Source organism: Buteo buteo, chromosome 3 (assembly GCF_964188355.1).
Source record: "Buteo buteo chromosome 3, bButBut1.hap1.1, whole genome shotgun sequence".
NCBI lineage: Eukaryota > Metazoa > Chordata > Aves > Accipitriformes > Accipitridae > Buteo > Buteo buteo.
The window spans coordinates 27,508,790-27,528,448 of record NC_134173.1 but is presented as its reverse complement, the minus strand read 5'-3'; the positions used below and the strand labels follow the sequence as shown (position 1 = coordinate 27,528,448).

The following is a 19,659-nucleotide window of genomic DNA, read 5'->3' as shown; positions in this document are numbered from 1 at the left end:
TTGGGTGACTTATTCTGTACTAACTCACTATTTATTGTTCTACCAACAGCACTGAGTGAGGCTGAGAGCTGCATACCAGGCAAACATCTTGAACTGAGATGCATAATTTTAGTCATTATGAATTACGCACAGCAATAACCAGGATAATACAGTGAGAAAAGCTGTGCTTTTACTGCAGGCCATTTTGTCAGAGTTCCTCTTCCAGACATAGCACAAGGAGAAATAATCTTTTATTATCTCAGAGCACTTTCCCATTTTTTATTCCATTAGCATTTTTCTCAAATGCTTTTTTTTCTACTGCAATTCATCCAGCAAGCATTCCTCTCTTTTTCCTTCCATTCCTTTCATTTTAATCCCTCTTGCACTTACCTATTTTTAGAGGGGTTGTAACTACACAAGTACATGTAAATACACATTCTATCTCACATCTCTTTATTTTATATGCCTTTCACTTGGGGTTCAGCCTACATTTTCTTCTTAGGTTCTCAAGCTTCAAATCATACAAAGCATAGAAAAAATAGTTCATATATTTTAGTTTCCTTGGTCTAAGGTAGAGACTAAGAAGAAATATATGAGCCCACCAATGAGTCCAGCTTATCACAAAAGCAGTGAGTTCAACAGAGATTTCTTCCAATGGTAGCACCAAGACACTGAAAAATAAGAAGGTGAAGAAATGCTGACAAATCGACTGTCATAGATCCAAGCACTGTCTTATCATCATGATGAGTCACAGCATCGTAACATGGAGATGCCAGGAGCTAACCACCCTATGTTTGGGTAACTCAATACTGAAAAGGGTGAGTGACAAAAGCATTTATAATGACAAATTTTCCCTGTAATTGAAAGCAGGAGATAATTCCCTGTGGCTTGTTCCTTTCTTCACTAAGGCCTGCTGACAACACTGCACAATGGTATTTCTATATCTAGGTTGTAAGGTGGTCTAATTATTCCTGAGGACTAAAGTGTAATCAAGCACTGCATCTATTTTCAGCCAATTACTTCAGTGGGTTTCTTGCTCAGAGCCCAGGGCTGTGTTGGCTGCTGCCATGTCCTCTTATGGCATATGTTTAAGATGGTGTGTGGGTGTGGTTTTTGGGGGCGATAACTAACCCCCCTCCATTGATTATAGAAGGAGAGCCTAGAGTAGATAGCCAATTTTAATATAACTTAAGTTGTGAGATGAATAACCATATACTCCACAAATGCTATGGGTCTTATTGAAGTCAGGTAGGTGTTACATAGCAAGTACCAGCGCTACTGGCCAATTTCATAGGCATGCAAGTCTGTCTAGCCATTCTGTTTGCTTAAAATCAATTAGGTCCACATACTTTTTAACTTTCTGTGGGTCCCAAATGAAAAATAATGAGTTCACCTACCCTAACAGTAAAAGCCTTAACATTTTTGTCTGGATTTGATGGTGGAATGCGCTCCCATAAGCACAGCTATGCCTGAAATGCAGATGCATGTGACAGTGCTATAGTGCTTGTTGGTGCCAGCCAGGGTTGTTTTGTGCATTGCAGTTACAGGACATTCACAAAAAACCTACATTGATATTCCCTGCTGAAACACAGGAGACTTCATATTACCTATATGAAAAACAAACTTTTGTTTTGAAACAGGTCTTTGGGCTTCCATAAGTTTCTGAAAGCTGCAGTTATATTTTCAAACAACTACTTGATGCAAATGCTTTCTGTCAGTTGTATGAATTTGTTATAGCTGGGAATGCCTACATACTATTAACACACACAAGTAAATGCAATGGAAATATTGCAAGTTATACACAAGAACGTTATCAAACGTGCAGGAACTCTCCAGCAGAGATCATTTGGTAGGTATGAGACTCTTACCTCAACAAAAGCCTTGATAAGGCAGCTCGCTTATACAATGAGCAAATGCAAAGGGCCACATGGAATAATCATTATTGTCCAGACTGTGAAGCCATTCCATTGAATCTAATCCCTCCTCGAGGCACAGTGATTCCTTTGATCACACTCCAGCCCTTTCTTCTCCAACTTGTGCCTACCCTAGCTGAAGCCTGCCCTATTACTACACTCCGATTTAGCATACAGATAAATTAAAAATTACAATGCCAGAAGCTGAAATTTGGGAATATGCAATACAATCTTTGCTTTTCAACAAAGTAGAAATTTGTTTCTAGAAAATCTGACTCTATTACAGGAGAAATGAGGACACCTATCCTACAGGACAAAATGCTACCTATGGCTTCATTGCCAGGGGACTCCCTACAACTGAAAAGACAGGCATAGGAAATATGTATTTACTTGACATGATAAGATTTTATAATATGACCTCAATAGGCCTGGGGTGGAAACTGTAGGGCAAATGTAAACTTTTTTTATAGCTGCAGGGGGTAGAGAAGCCAGTATTTGCTTTGGGCAACTGCAGAGAGGCAAGGGTCAGCCCTAGAAAATATCAGCAGTCAGAAACAACTCTCCAGAGCTCAGTTTCCTAAGATCTGAGAGGAAGAACTAGGAACAAAATCTGCTTATAGCCCCAGCTAAGCTGGGTTGCAGACACAGGTGTTTGGATTTGGGTCACTTGTATCATGTCTTATGCAGAAAGCAGTTTCTACCAGGAACTGATTGATGTATCAGAGGAAGTTCACCCTAGTCAAAGTTATACTGGAAGGTTTAAGCTCAACTGTACAACTGCCTTCACAAATATAAAGGAGGCCAGCACTCAGTGCCTCTCAGCGATGCATGGGTGAGAGGGTCCTCTGAGGGGAACATAAGAATAGGCAGGAAGGGGTGTGGAAAGCTATCTTATGACTAATTGCTGTTTGCAGCTGCAGATAGACACGTGCTTAATTATCTGCTATATGTATGCAAATTTGGTTTGCTGTCACTAGAGTCCAGATGTTCCTTTCCATTATACTAAGTACAAGAAACAAAAGAAAAAAGGTCAGAGAGTAAAATAAAAGCGGCCAGGAGTGGCAGCTTCGTGCTATTTCCCTTCCTGTCATATGCTCAGTCTGGCCTACCATTTTTCTGAACTCCCCAAAGCAGACAGAGATTTGTGAGTTCACAGGCTGAGCATCTGGTCAGAGGGGAGATGAAGCCTGAAAAAAGCTGTCCCCCACAGCTCCCCTGCCAGGGCAATACCAGGGAAGGGGTGCAGGCAGGCACCCACCCCTGCAGCCGGCAGAGCCTGGGCTGCGGAGGGGCTGGGGCACCTGGCATGCCATGCAGGCTTGCAGGACCTGCCCGGCAGCATAGCACTGAGCCTCGGGTTGGAAGGGAGCAGTGGCTAGGCTCCTTGCCACGACCACACAGCCTGAAATTGGCCAGTCAAGCTAACAGTCATCACAGTTTCTAACTAGCTTCTCTCCTGTAGACATTATCCTTGGCAAGGTAAGTTGTCTCTGAGCAGTCTTAAGGCTTACTTTTCCTTATGTACCTTTCCTTCTTCAACTACAAAGTCTTTTTCTTTCTATCTATCCTCTAGGCTTGCATTATTTTTTTAGGCATTTTTTTTTTGTACTGATAAAAAAACACAGTATTTTTTCAAAGAAAGTGAATTGAAACATTCTTTATTTTACCTCTTTGTAACAAAGTCCTTTTCGTAAGATCTATACATTGTCTTCCCAACATTTAAGAACAATAAGCCACACAAACACAACTAGATCCTTTTCTCCTATCAGCCCAAATCCAGGAACAATAGAGCTATGTTGATTTACACTGATCATGCACCTGGCCTTGAATCTGTTCAATGGCATTCAGTGTCTCTTTGGAAGATTTAACCTATTAATTCCATTTTAATTAAATAACAAGGATGATCATTAGTGGTTTTGTGGTTTCTGTTTTGAATTAAATTTGTTCTGAGTAGATACATAATGTTGATTCGTTTTATCTTTTGTGATAAATGTAATATACATAGATTCAGTGATCACATGTCCTCTTAAGTGGCTCAGCAGTGGGAACATTTCCTTCCTTTAACATGGCAATATCAAGTTACAAGAATCTGACTAAATACAACTTACCAGTTCAAAATTGGTCCTACTCTTCTGCACACAGGGATAATGAAATTCCCAGAAGGACCACCCCCCAGCACTGCCTTCACCACTGACACTCATCAGGCAGAATGGTTTATCTGTGTGGTCTCCTTGCTTCCACTCCTATTGCTGATGCAAATACCCTTTGCTTTTCTATAAAGTTTCCATTTATGTATATTTGCATAAAAAGGGTTATGTTAGGTTTTCTGGAGACTGTCTCCTGCCCTTTATTACATAGCAAACAGATGTAATCTGCAACAACAATTCTCTATAAACCTTAGTAATATCTTTGAATATGTTTTTTATAAACTGTATGTAAGGTTTTCTGCATGTTTTAATAAGGTGTGTGAGCGAAAGTCCTGTGAAGTGGTTAGATCTTTCCACTAACCCACTGAACTTTGGATCACGCCTACATGTTTTCTTGGAGAATTGCCCAGAGTGCCTTTAGCTTCTTTACTACTTAAGTTACTGTCCTCAGAGGTATGTCATTACCTTTGATTTAAGTGAGTACAGCAAAGGGAAAGTTAGAACTTTATTACCGATTTGACACCTTGTTCTCAGGTAAATTTTATTATTTGAAACCCGTGCCTTAGCCAGAGGAATTGGTATCTGTGTGTATTACTGACTCCTTTGGTTTGTAGCATCTGGACAGTAATTCTGATCAGAAAGTAATCAGAAGGATCTAGAATTAAGATTTATGGCAGGTGCTGTTACCTACCAATATAACTCCTCTATTAAGTGATATCTCATACTCATAGATTTCAGCTCATTATGTTATTAACACATGGTTAATTAAAACTCTGTCTGCAAGAGCTGGACACAGAGCCATTTATTTCTGTATCCTTTAAAATTATTTTCTTAGTTATATCTTCAGGCTTCAAAAACCAGATCTGTACAGTTCTTTCTGGATTTAAATTCTAACAGTCTTCTTCCATTTTAATTTATAAAGTACTGGCATTCCTAGGAATGTAATTATTCATTCTTACCAGTGCATAGTCCTCCTGTGACAGGAATCTTAGACATAGGTTCCCGCACAATAGAGAAATCTGTTGCTGTTCCCAGTTTAAATATAACTGAACAGAGACAAAAGATCATGCCAGCTATCTGTCTTTTTATTGCGTGTAGTAATGCAGCAGTGCTTAATCTTTATCAACGAGCAGGTGACATCTTAACAAAGAAACTACGTCTCATGGAACATTTCACATATGTTTCAGATTCAGAACAACCTGTAGGAAACACAGTAATTGGCTGCGGTGCAAAGTAATGATAGGAGTGTGGTTAAAAAAAAATCTTACGTATTTTGAATGCTATCAGCTGCAAACCAGGAGACACAGTAGGATATGAACAACTGGTCATAGTGTGGTTTCATTGCTACAGAGGATACCCAAAACTGACAGAACATAGACTCACTGGTTATTTTGCTTGCGATTCTTTATACTCAGAGAATGCTTCATTGCAGCTCTGGCAATGACCAGCCTCTTGCAGTTTTGAGATGTCTGGGCCAGCTGCACAAAGGAGGTTTATGCTTATGCCTTGCAGTCTTAATGCCTTCAGTGAAGCTATAACATTGTATTATGGCACTATCCCCTTTAACGTAAAGTAGTTCCCTTTGCCAGGGACATCCATTTAATGTATTTTTAGAAAATACAGACAGATTTACAGAAGACTGGACCATTGTGCCCTGAATTTCCTTACATCATTAGAGAAAGATGCAGGAGTTTTTTTAAATGAGGAAACCACAAAGAGAATGGTAAGAGGCAAAAAGCATGGCAAGAGTTCATTATAAAGCCATAATGCATTTATAACATTTTCAGTAAGACCACATTTTCCAGGCTATTTTATAAGAGGCAGAAAGGAAGCAGAGGGGAGAAAAAAACCCAGGTAATTCCCAGAGGACTCCAGAAGAGGCAAAGCTATTAGCAGGAGGGAGAGCTAAAACGAAATGGCTCACAGGTGACTCCAAAGAAGTGGTTACAAAACCAGAGAAAGTTAACTCACCCAATTAATTTTGCTGCTGACAGAATGAAATTTCAATGGCTCTGTGTTTTACATGAAAGCTCCACAGTAACAAAAGCACAGACCTCCAAGCTTAGATACAGGAAGACTGTTAAGAAGTTTTAACTGGAAGCTTTTTTTTTTAGAAACTGAAGTTACAGTATCATTTATAAGCAGTGAAAAGGAAAAATGTTTTCCTTGTATATATATACTTTTTCTTCAGTGAATGTATATTTCTTTCTACAGTGCCCTGTGATCTATTTCATTTTATTTGCCTGCAGTTCTCAGTGTTAGGCTTCCTAACTGTCTTTCAGCTCCGATTAATCTGGCTGCATTTTGTAGTTATAATAAATGGGAACTCGGAGACCTTGGTGTCATTCACCTCAGATAACATGATCCTATTAAATCTAATCCAAATGAACCGGAGGAGAACCCTTTGCCCTTGATACTTATATGGACAAAAGAGAGATTTGGCGCCAGCAATACCAATGTGGTTTAGTCTAGAGAGGAAATCTTCTACTCTCCTGATGTAATTGATTTGGGATTCAGATGAGCCGTTATGGCAATCTAAACACACTGTTAAAGAGCATAGGTTTTTTAGCCATGCACTCTCAGTGTATTGAACACTGTATTTGATCCTTCTTCATTAAACTTTTCAAAACTTGCCTCAGAAGCTTGAATTTCAAGAGGTACAAACCATATAGCAAAATCTTGCCAGCAGACATTAACATATGCATTTCTTTGGTGAATGAAGCAAAATGCAAGCTGTAATACCTTTGCACAAGCAATGAGTAATAATGCAGGCTCAGAAAGGATCACTGGAGTTGAGAGTTTTTTACCATTGAAAATATTAGTATCACTTAAAGGCTTGAATAGCAAATAGAAAAGATGACTAGAGAATAAAAAAAGACAGGAAAAGCCTCTCCTGTGGGAGTTATTTACTTTTATTCTAACATGGGAATTGATAGATCTAGGGGTCCACCTGAAATGCTATAGCCAAAGGAGGTAAATAATCCATGGAAGTTATTGTCAAATGGCAACACTTGGATGATGAAAGGCTTGGAACTACTACTTCTAACATTAAAAAAAAAACCATGACATGATGTTTACCCAAGGCTAACATTGCTATTTATTCTCATAACTTTTCATCTTACTACAAGACTTAGTCACTTCTGGTCTGCTATAAAAGCTATTGGGGGAATTGTTTATTTTGACTTTAACGAAGATCTTTCCTGGTGAACCTGAAGAGAAGGAATCTTTAAAATTGAAATTATGCCTACCACTCATGACTTGAAATACTTGAAATTTCAGGCTCTTGTTTTCCAGAAGTTGTTTCCTATGTCAGAAAATTCAGAATATTCTAAGCACAGAACAGACAATGCATGAAATACAGTTCAGTGTCCATGTGGATTTCTTCAGTAAGAATTCTTCATCAGACTAATCTAAATAGGACAACTTCTTTCCTCTTGTAAAGAATATCCACTGGCTCTTCAGGATCAAAAAGCTTTTTACTAAGTGTTTATCAGCCTGATATAGATTTATCTATGTTAAAGTACAAAACCTGAAACTCTAGCTGGCTTTTATTGATTGTCCCAACAATGTGTGACAGCCTGACTCTACGGAAGCAATACAACTGAAGAAACGGGGGCGGGGGGGGGGGGGGGGGGGGGGGAGAGAACAACCACCAAGAACCTTAAAACCAGAAAGACTTTTCTACTTTTTTGTTATGCATTAGGATTGTACTGGAATTAATACTTACTAATCCTTATAACTTACATTTACTCAAGTCTTTATACATTTTTCATTTCTTCTTGTCAGCATTAAAACTTCTGATAAAAAAAAAATCAGATGGAAGGGAATTGAAATCCAGGACTGGCTCCAGGTTTTGATGCAAAAATCTTTGCTGTTTGCTTTTTCTGAAGGGGGAAGGGAAGAAGGAAAAGGCTTTTTTTGTGATTAGGGAAAATCTGCTTCAGAGAACAGTCTGGTGGGCATGAGATATGAAATGTTACTAGAGAATTGCTTGATAAAGTTTAACTGTTCTTCCTTACTCTTTGTGGAAATTTTCAGTGAGAACTAAGGCCGGTAAATCAATTGAGTATTTCCACAGTTTTGGTCACCTGAGTATTTGACAATCGACTTCAAAGGCAGGGGGCTTTACACATAGAAAGGATTCAGTTGTTACTGTCTGAAAAGATGATTTCCAAACCCCACCACCTCTAGGCCGATGGGTTTTTCTGTCCCACATGGCAGGCAGCCATGCAGGAGAAGCTGTTTCTGCAGAGCATCTCCAGAGAGAAATTTCTGCCATTATGTGCCAATCCTCTGCTCCCTCAGAGGCCTCAACCCCGGCACGCTTTCACTGCATCCCATTCCCTCCAAAACTAGCTCTACAGCTGAGAAACCTCTGAATGGACATAGATTTGCCTGTAACAGAATTGCCATAAAAGAAAAAGCAACACAGGATTTGGTATGAACAGCTTTCTGACACTTTTGCCACCCTGCAAAGCTGCAAAGGACCTGCAAAGCTGCAAAAATTTGATAAGGGATTAATGACCAAAGCCATAAGGGCTATTGGTCTGGTATCCTCTATTAATCCAGCTAGGACCTCATACCAAACACAATGAGGACACACTGCTGCACCTTGAGCAAGAAGGCAGTGGAAGGTGGGAGCAAACATTGCATTAGGTGGGAAGGAGGGTTTGTTTGGATCGTTGTCTACTCCCACCTAGGACCAGCCTTAGAAAATGTTTCAGTTTTGCAAAAGAGGGCTGGAATCAGGGAATTGAAAAAAAAAAAAGTAACTATCAAAATGCTGCTTCTGAATGACAGTGGAAGAACCAGCCATGTCAAGTCTATTCAGTCCAGCCATGTATTCAGAAGAATAAAGCAAACTTGGTCTCCCGCCCTCCACCATGGGTCACGATCAGGTACAAAGTAAAGATTTGAATGTCAAAGAAAACAGTTTTGCTGATTTAGTCCTGCAATTTGTGCTACATAGCTGTAGCAGGTGCAACTGCTGTTCCTAATATAACTTGTCTTCATTTAAACAGAAAAAAAAGCGTATGGAGGAGACTTTCTGACTCTGAAGATTACAAGAAGAATTACTCTCTTTCTGAGGTTTTTATATAACCAGATTCTAATATGCAGAGATGATGGACTGCTGCTTATTCAGGCAAATCAGCTTCTTAAAGCTACAGAAATATTTGCATAAAGCAAGCAGGATATAGCAGCCTGTAAAAAGCACATACAAGAAATACCAGGCTAAAATAACCAAACAAGAAAATGGACGGTTTTAAGAACATACTGCATTTATTTGGCCCCAGGATTCCTAGCATTGTAACAAACTCCCAGAGTTTCACTCCTTAAAGTGCTTCAAACTCCATTTATATTATTATTATTACTTTTAACATTAATGTACATTTCTGTATAAACATCAGTCCAAAGAGATTTACATTTTTATAAAATTCTTTATATTAGTGGATCAAATTTGCTCTCAAGATGACCAGCATTAAGGCAAATTTCCAAAATTAACACACTGGAGTTACTCAAGTCTATGCTGTTGTGGGTGAGAGCAAAATTTGGCCTAGTAGGGTATACACAATTATATTTTCTGCATATATTTCAAAAGGCACAACGGATTACCTTGGAAATCAGTAACACTTAAAAGGGAGTTTATCAAAGCAAATACTTGGCACAGTCCACATCCGGAGGATGCATTTGCTTACCAGCTGTTCTGAATAACCAGCATGATGACAGTGACATGGTGATCAGCAAAAGGGGAACCCATGTTGCATGAATTCACACAGTACTTCAGCAGACCCAACCTGATATGTGTACAGCTACTGTAACAGCAAAGTTACTTCGCTGGGCACCCATACAAACTCACTACACCATGAACGTCTGAAATTCTCCTGGTGGAGACATGTTTGTCATTAATGTTAATATTCCGAAGACAGCCAAAAAATGGGTCTTTAACTGGGAGCCACAGTGTGCCCAAATTTGCTACAAAAAACAAGGTAGAAAAATCAAGTTAATAAAATGAGAATGATTTTAAAGAACATTAATTATTACATGGCTTTCAAAAAAGGGGGAACGATATAGGACTACTTGCGTGAATAGGGCCTTTGTTTTGGAAAGGAAAAAAAACTAGTAGATACATGAAAAATAAGAAGCAATAATATTACCTGGAATTTTGCCGAAGTAGAGTGGCTGATGCACACGTCTGGGAGGAGAGGGTGGAAGTCCAGTGGTGTAGTTACTCTGTGTGCCCACCTCTAGCTGCACTGTGTTCTTCTTCTGAGACACTGCAAAGAAGCAGGTGAATGAGTACCCCTTCTCAGCCCTATTAAAGAATCACCTAGATATGGCACTATTTTTAAATAGCATCTGTCTTGAAATTTAACTAAGAGGAAGAATAGGGGCTTTTTTAATTCAAAGTCAGATTGACACATCTAGGTAAACTGGGGCTAAATACAGCCCCAAAACCCCATCTTTATGTAAAGCCTTGAATTAACACAAGACACTTATATTGTTCTATAAAGTATTCTCAGAATAAACAGAAGTGAAATGATCAATAAAAAAAAAATATGCAGCGCAATGCTCAGTGCCCACCACCCTTTCAAAGTTTCAGAAGAACAGGTATGTAAAATGTACCTGCAATAGTATGCCACTGTCCATCAGATAGAGGTTGCTTAGGTGTGACTGATGTCTGGAATTCTCCAGCACCACTATTTCCAGCAGCAATGACCTGTAAAAAAGTTATCTTTTAAGTTACTGAGGCAAAGAAAAGAGCAGGAGAAAAATACAGTACTTTAAGGAATTTACTGAACTTCAGATGGCTGGGTTTCACCTAGTTTTAAGTCACAGTCATTGTATACATACTTCAGAAATTACCCTCTCCAAGAGGAAAGCAAATTTCCCTAATAGAATCACAGGAGAGGATGTTTGACAAATTTTACAAGCATAAATACATAGCTTTGTCTCTCCCTCTCAATCTTACAAAATTATGTTAATTATTTTGACATAATCTCTCTGGGACGAGGTCTTTCCTACTAGGCCTTCCTTTCCTTTCCCAAAGCAGTCATCCACAGGCGTGGCATCTCCTGAGAGAATCTCTGCAATACATTTCTCTGGCCTTTCACACAATTTTGGACTAATCATAATTCACTCACAAAGCTTGCAGCCTAACTATTTATGATAACATTTTGAACAAGCACCTGCTTATGCTTTCTCACATCTTGCTTCTTATTGCTTGTGAGTGCATTTTTTTTTTTTTTTCAACTTCTTCCTCTCAAACTCTCTTCTGGTGCGATGGTTACAACAAACTTGGTAATGGTCAGGTAACTGATATGCTGAGTTCACTTCCTATCAGGCTGATTGATGGTGTCCCATTGACCTTTTATTCCTTCCTATTGCATCCTGTCCACACTGACAGCCAGCATTAATCTAAACTACTGCTGAAAAAAGTGGTCAGTCTTGCCCTCAAGGAGTCCCCGGCTGTTGATGCCCCTGCTTCCATGTGCTAGGTGTGTCTTGAACCAGGTCAATGATCTAGGGCAAACTAACTCATGACAAAAAGAGAAATAATAAAACCAAGTTCCTTAGTCTGCGAAGAGAAGAGCAAAGCTGAGCTTTCTGAAGTTAGGTAGACTCATGCTGGTTTAAACTATCCCATGAGACAGCAGGTTCTGTGAAGCACTGACATCTTTCTATTTGACGTCTCTCCAGCAGCAACCACAATAGTTTTGTAGTCCAAGACTCACATTCTGAAGCTGTTACATTATGAAAAAGCAACAGTGATAATAATCACCACCATGAGACACCCATCAACTAGAGGAGAAGATGCTAACACAAAGCAAGACTGCTCAAGTTCTATAACAGACGTGGTTACGGAGCTGCATCAGTACAGCCACATGATGACTGACATAGGAGTGGGAATAAGCCATGGAGTTCTGTAGCCTCTGGCCAAAATCCCAGTGGGTTTTTGCAAAGGCTCAGAAGCCTGAGAAAATTAAGACTGTGTCCTACTGCTGCATGTGCAAAGAAAGCTTGTGCAAACTAGTGTGCACACAATGGAAGCTGCTAACGTAGGCACAGAGACAGGTTAAATGCTCAATTTTCTATGTGATGGTTTTAAACAACTCTGAGGAAGTTGTTTAATGTTGTAACATGTAAGTCCAGAATTCAAGGTCAGAATTCCCCCTGCTGAATGAAGGCAATACAGCTGAACTGGAAACACAGCCTGTACTTACCTTTCCTCCTTCCATGTAAACAGTCAAGTAGTTGTCTTGCTTGCTTCCAGCATGGAGGAGTATACCTGTTGAACTCCTTGGTCGAATGGTAAATACAATCCTAAAATCCAAGCCCACCAGCAAATTACCTATGGAGAATTAAACAGTGGGTAGAGCAACGATCATAGGAGGAGATAATTGGAAAACCATGTAAAAATAAATAAAAAAATCCTTACAAATACACACTTAAGACATAATTCCATATACCATAATCTCTACACAGCTTACCAATGGTGATATATCCTCCTTCATCAAAGAAATAAATCCCCGTGTCCATGGGAACATCCAGACATGGAAGTACGCCATTTTTTTGCTGAGGCGCATTCATGACTTTTCCATTCATCTTAAAATTCCTCAGGCAACCCTTGAAACTGTTTATTGCTATTTTCTGAAAGCATATTTCAAAACATGATGAATTGTCATATTTCAAAACATGAACTTCAAAACTAAAGCATGATGGCAATTTTTTTAGTAAGAAGACCCATTAGTTCTTTTGTACTGTTGAACTGTAAAAAGCCAACTGACACTAAAGGCACCTAAAACCCATCTCTGATGCAGTGAAAAGGTATTAAAAAGTTAAAACATGAAAGTAACAGTTGATTTTGAGTTAACATAACTCCTGCTTGCTGAATAGATACTTCCCAATGATGTGTCAAAAAGACAACACAACAGGAGTTGTGAAATCTCAAGCACACCCTTCCCTTCCTAAGAGGCTGTTTATTTAAATCTGATTTTATGAAATGCCCTGCATCATTAATTGTCCAATTTTTAAAGTAATAGGAACCACATGTATTTCAGATTAAAATCCAGTTCTACATTCATAATTCCTTAATGAGAAGGATTCCTCTGCTTCTCTACAGATTACCGTTTAGTCCACTGAGGTAAATATTCTGCAGGAAGAGGGTATTCCTGGAATTACAAATGTGACTTTGGTCTTTTCTATTTTTTAAAGAATAGAAATGAAAACAGTACATGGCATCAGCAACACATGTTGAAAATCCAGCTGAGAGCTGTGTGAACAGATGAGGAAAAAGATCTGTAATGAACAACTGCAAACACCAGTCACAGATGGTGCTCACTCAGTGCTTAGAAATAGCCCCCAAACCTTTTCAACACGGAAATCCTGCATATTAACACTTTCACATGTAATTAGTGCAGCATGGGGAGTGTGTGGGGGCGGATGTGTCAATTATTTACCTGTCTTTTCAGTGATGGCAGCCCTCCCACGTAGATTGGTGGCTTAATGCTGATGGCAGAACTTGTTTCTAATCTTCTGTGCTGGGCCCTTAGACCATCAACAACAAGGCGGACATTCTTCCCATCTGTGCTGAAGACCACCTTTGCGGGTTGCAAACACAACAGAATGAAAAACCCCAAGGCCAATGAAAGGCACTGGAGATTTTTTTTCTTTAACTTAAACACTGTATTGTTGAAATATTTAAACTGAAAATAACATGCTGGGACGATCAGTCTCTATAAGCTCTCTTGTAACAGAAACCTGTCAACCACAAGAACTTTCAGGCATAGGAGTTAACTTCAGATGACGAAAATCAAATTTCTAATACCTGAAAAATTCAATAGGCTGTGCCTGCTGAATGCTAGTTGTGGTTTCACCACAGTTCCTGTGCCATACTACTTACAGTGTGCCATTGCCCATCATTGTATTTAATACTGGTTTTGATTTTGATTCGTTTTCCTTCAGAGCCAAGTGAAAAGACAAAATGTCCTTTTGAAATGAGGAGAGCCATATAAGAGTCCTCAGACCTTTCCTCCATGAAAACTATTAATCCTCTTGATGATCGAGTCCGTACATCTACAGAAAAATGTAACCTGTAGTGGAAAGTAAGCATATTCAAATACAGGTCTATACTGTTACTTATTGTATTTTCTGTTCTCCAGAAAAATGCCGGTGAAACTCCATTTGTGAAGTGCAGAATAGCTTTTGGGTGGAATCACGGTGTTCTATATTGCCTGCTTTTCTGAATGTGAATCAAAGTTGACATATTCAGGCTTAGGACTTGGCATTGATATGCACTGTAACTGTCCACCACATCCAAGTCAATCTACTCAGTTTGGGTAAATGTTAGCATAGAAAAAAAATGCCTGAACCTTTAGAACCACTCTTCTGTTATGCCCCAAGACATAAGCAAGAAGAAAATCCTAACTCTTAGCACCCAAAGATTCAAGCAGCTTTGACAATTCAAGTATTAGGAGGAGAACAGAGAACATTTGTATTACCTGTCTGTAGATGACGGTGGAGAAAACATGTAGGATATGAAACTGTTGGGGATGTTTCCAAGGAGATATGCTTCACTGCTGACATTTAACTCCATTGGTAAAGTTTGGGTTTGCTGGTTTTGCACATTAGCAGCTTTCAAATAATCAAGGTATTTTTCATTCTGTACCTGTAAGACAGAATTGAAACATTTACTATGTATGCACATGAAAAAAAAACATTTCCGTCTACACATTTAAAAGTTCCCAGCTGAGGCAGTTAACAGCCTTCTCTAAATGACAGAGAAGCTGTTGTCATTCTGGACAGGTATGGGTTTAGGATGGAACTTCAACACAGAACAACTTGCTTCAGATATGAGATGGAAGGAAATTAGTAACATCTGAATCTCAGCTCTACAAACCATGGCTGTGCAGACAAAGCCTTGGAGCAAAGAAGACAGTAAAAACAAGCATACCTTGAGCATCTTAAACCTGAGAGGATTTTTAAATTCCTTCAGCAGCATTGGTTCAAGGTTCTCATATTTGCGGCAAGCTCCAAGGGATACACCAGTCTTTGCAGTATAATTAATGAGATTTTGAACCTCAGGGAGCTGACCTGCCCTAGAGTGATGAAAGCAGTAAGTGCTGTGACACAGCATTCCTTTTCTTTAGCGTAATCAACATTGTATTGTAAAACTGTGTTCTGTACAAAATAGATTTCCCAGTGACCTGGTATTAAAACACCAATTTTTATTTTTCAATGAAAAATGAACGTTCAATGCTATAAAAAGTATTCATATTTGTCCTGGTTCTGCCCTTTTTTTTGGCTATGGAAAACCTCTGATGTTTTGTTCTCATCTCTTCTAAACAAAGTATTGTTTGCTAAAAGCTATCATCTGTTTTAAAAAAACAACCAAATATTGCCATTAAAAAAGGGGAAAAAATGACAGCAGCCTTGATGATTGAATAAGATTTCTGGATCGGACTACAAAACTTTGCTGGTTAATTATGCATAACCAGTGGCAGATCAAGAAAAAATGGCAACATCAGGTCCTGCTAACTCAGTGATTCACTCCTTAAATAAGATGTTGTAATGAGATTTGTCAAGGGGGAAAGCCCATCACAACTTAATATGGAGCTTTGGCATTATAGCCAAACTATCAGAAAGACTGTAAAAACCAATTTCCTGTGTGTATAAAGAGTAACATTAAGTAATACTATCATTTTGTAAGTTGTACACAGCACCTCTGAGCAGTAAATTACAAACAACTTTACAACTAGAAAAAGCAACAAAGCTCCCTGCCACTGGTTTTCTATGAGAAGAGTGGTAGAGTTGGGAGCAGAATCTGAACTTCAGTTCTGGTCCAGCTTCACATTCACTCGATCAGACTAGCTACAATATTAATTCTCCACCTATTTTTGTACTAAAAGCAATTTTCCAGATTTGTTTTCTGATGGGGAGGTTAACATACAGGTTACTTCATTGTCTTGCAGTGCTTTAAATGAAGACATAATTTGAGCAACATGATCTAGTGAAAGATGTCCCCGCCCATGGCGGGGGGGTGGACTAGATCATCTTTAATGGTCCCTTCCAACCCAAACCATTCTGTGATTCTATGATAATCAAATCAAAATACATTATCTTTTGTAAACTCTACACATGTATAAATATTCATCAAAACTTAGCTAAAACAAAGCCCCACTGGGACATCACTTGCGATTCAAGAAATACTTTTCTTTAAAGAATATATTTATACATAACTATTCTCCTAAATTTTGCCTGTAAGATGTCTCTAATGACCAGAGAAACACATGTGAAAAAAGAGACAACATAAATCAGGCACATGATTTCTGTACATATGCTCTTATTTGTTTGTGTAACCATTTTGGTTCTGTCAGTAAGCTTTGCTGATTTCATTACCCAGCTCCCTGTGTAGCTATAATGATACAATCTAGCAGACCTTTTTGGATACACTTCCAATTCACTATGCTCAGCTCATTCTTTGATTAAAAGACTACTAAACAGGTATGATTCAGACTAAAATTCGATTACATCTGAACAGCAGATTTACTTACACCTCAATACCATGTATAATCTGCCTGAATAAAAGAATATTTTGGGGCAGCAAAGTTATGTGTTCATGAAGGCTTCATGCATGTAGAAGAAAAGCAATTTTGCAAAGAGTGATTTTAATATGATTAAAGAAGGAAAACAGGACAAAACAGATGAAACTAAAATCTTTCTAGGCCAAATACCTTTTTATAAAGATGTTTGAGATGCAACCTTCAAAATTATCTCCACCAAATTTTATAGGTTCAATTAATGCCCGTGCTCTTGGAGAGTCAACTGATGCTAATGCCGATTCATCATCAACCAGCAGATGTACTCTGAAACAAAGTGAATAAAAACAAGCATGAAATCTAAAGAAATAGTTATGAACCTAAATGAAATATTTATATATATATATAAAGCATTTGACAGATGTGTTTTCTTCTTACACTGTAATCATGCTAGAGCTTCATTAGCTTACTTCTGGGATTTTTTCAGTATGTGCTCACTGACTGCTATGAAACTGCTCTGCTTTTCAGTAGTACATACTGAGCAAGAGTTGAAAGTACTTCAGTCCTACAGCAAAATCTTGGTCCAACTGAAATTCGTGAAAACACTCTCATTGACAACTATGGGACAGGATTCACCCTTCTGTATCAAAATGGTGCACTTGACATGTTAGCAACAGCTAGTACAGATAATATTAAGTTATAATTACCCAACGTTATAGCCAGTCATTCAAAACTTTCCACTTTAACTACCACTTATGTCATTTTATGTGTTCCACAGAAATCAGTATGATTTAGGAGCTTTTCAGTAAATTGTCTCTTCTGATATCTACATAACAGATCATTATTGAAAAAAACCCCACGATATTAGCTTCTTCCCTGAGCATTTAGCCACCGACGTTAGACAGATTTATAACTTACAGTGACATATATAAAGGCTATGGGAAGGGGAAGAGCTCCAAAGCTCCAGCTTGACAAGCAGTCAAAACTCGCACAATCTATAAAAGACATGCATAGGGATGTACAGCTGAAACATCACAGGTACCAACACGCACATTCATGGACTAAAAATCTCCTTTTGCTTCCTTATTTCAGTATCCTTTGCTAGCAGTGGCCATTTTTAGCTGTGTATCCAAAGAACGAGTCACACACAATTTTAATCTTTTTTCTCCAACCACAACATAAAAGAATCAGATAAAGAACTGGACTCACCTGTTGTCTGTTTTTATTACTGTCACATAATGCATTGACCCATCTTCATATTTCTTCTTCAGTTCGATTTCCTTCTCTCCCATCTTTGCAATTACAAAGCCAGGTCTCAGAAAGATGGTAAGAATATTAGGCTGTAAAAGAATCCCACAAAATGATCAGGTAAATGCAAGTGCCTTTAGTTCTTCTTGATATTGCCATTAGTACAGTTCTCAGGGGTCTCTCGTGGGAAAGAAATTTTCTTACACTAAAACTGTATTTCTCAGTCATCTAGTACCAGCTATTACAACCTGTTCTGCATGATTAGCATAGTTCCTGTTTTAAAATACCTCTGAAGAGCAAACAGTTATTTAAAATACTTAAAGTTATTTAAAATACTTGTTTAAATTATTTTTACAAAAAGCAGAGGATTCAGTTCTCAACTTCTCAAATGCCTGGTGCGCATTCACTTCTTAACTCCTCCAGCCAGCAAGAATGGGGTTCTGCTTGAACCTCCCTGCTTTCTGAGGGAACATAGCCAAAACCAACCCCTTTTCTCTGCATATCATGGTAACATCTCTGCGTGAGCAGAATGCCAGTTTTTCCGGAGAAAATTTCCAGCCAACTGTATTAGGCAACAGTTATCTTACTGCGATGGTGGTATTATGGTGCATGAGCTACTCTGCAGAAACCTCAAGTTCAAAGCTTAGTTACTCATTGAACTACTTGTTGGTTGAGTGAAGAAATTGCCAGGATGAGTTTCTCTGGCCCATGACATGCAAGGTGCCATGCTCAAAAGATTATTATAATGGCCATTTCTTGCCTTAAAATACAGGAGTCTACATGAGACTTATGACACAAACTGATGCCAAACTGACAGAGTCAAAACCAGATATGAATGATCCAGAAATAAAACCAATCACATATTCTAAGCTGAACATGTTTCATACCCATAGATTGTAATTCAAGAGTGTTCCAGTTGAAGCCATGGTCTGAAAGCCAAAGCCAACTTGGAAATCCTTGGGAAAAGGGAAACCTGCTGCACTCAGGCTCAGTGTTCCCTTCTTGGAGAAAGCTGCAGATCTGACGAGCTGAAAGAGAGATAATAATGCTTTCAGTGATTTTCCCTTTAATCAGAAGAAATGGCAACATGGGACAGCTGCCCTATTCAACATAATTGCAACCGACTCCAATCAAAACCAAGCACAAGGCAAACTGCAAGTACAATTATTTCAGCACAGAATGGACTGACTGCATTGGTTTCACCAGCACTAACTATGATCTGAGAAACTCTAAAGGGAGATGAGGGTTGCTGAGTATGAGCTGTTTGTCTCTAGCTAATCTTTGCATTGACATGATGGCTTTGAAAGTTTTCACATTTGGGGACACAAAAGTGAGCAGCTGGAGGAATTGTTCATAAGTACGGAGCTGTGCAGATGAGCTACATAACTGAAACTGTGTGAGTCATAGGACAGAATATACCTGGGCCTTTTTGAACAAAACACATTTTAATACATGAGAAGTCATATAGATACAGACAGAGAATGAAGTTCAGATCCTCTGCATAGGGAAATGGTCTGCAAAGAAATTGCTCTGTGAAAGGTTTAGATGCCACAAAGGGAAAGCAAATGAGCACAGACTTTCAGTGCAATGTCATAGTAAGAAGGGCAAATGGGATCATGCACCATGTAAGTAGCAGTAAGTAGAAGCAGAAGGGTAGTTTTCATCTCTCCACGCAGCATTAGTTAAGCCAACACTGAAACGTCACATTGTCCCATTTTAAAAAGAACGTGGCAAAACTCAAGAGTGCACAGAAAATAATTATAAAACAATCAGATGAGTGGTGCAATAGCCTTACAATGAGAGACTTCAGTGGAAGTAGAGTCTGCTTAGCTCTTT

At 38.7% G+C, this 19,659-nt stretch overlaps 1 protein-coding gene across 4 annotated transcripts in view; it reads right to left on the bottom strand.

Moving 5' to 3' along the window:
• Positions 1–9,262: 9,262 nt before the first annotated feature.
• The window catches only part of LAMA3 (laminin subunit alpha 3), a 121,282-nt gene continuing 110,885 nt past the window's right edge, over positions 9,263–19,659 (bottom strand). For 3 of the 4 annotated variants that reach the window (XM_075023146.1, XM_075023147.1, XM_075023148.1), the window contains 12 exons: positions 18,711–18,851; positions 17,785–17,915; positions 16,771–16,902; positions 14,991–15,135; positions 14,539–14,705; positions 13,941–14,130; positions 13,498–13,638; positions 12,529–12,688; positions 12,262–12,389; positions 10,664–10,757; positions 10,195–10,314; positions 9,263–10,012 (listed from right to left, as the gene is read on the bottom strand). In XM_075023146.1, coding sequence (XP_074879247.1) covers positions 9,867–10,012; positions 10,195–10,314; positions 10,664–10,757; positions 12,262–12,389; positions 12,529–12,688; positions 13,498–13,638; positions 13,941–14,130; positions 14,539–14,705; positions 14,991–15,135; positions 16,771–16,902; positions 17,785–17,915; positions 18,711–18,851 — 1,695 coding nt within the window. In that variant the 3' untranslated portion in view covers positions 9,263–9,866. Of the gene's footprint in view, positions 10,013–10,194; positions 10,315–10,663; positions 10,758–12,261; positions 12,390–12,528; positions 12,689–13,497; positions 13,639–13,940; positions 14,131–14,538; positions 14,706–14,990; positions 15,136–16,770; positions 16,903–17,784; positions 17,916–18,710; positions 18,852–19,659 lie in introns of those variants that run through there. The other variant, XM_075023149.1, reaches the window with a different exon arrangement.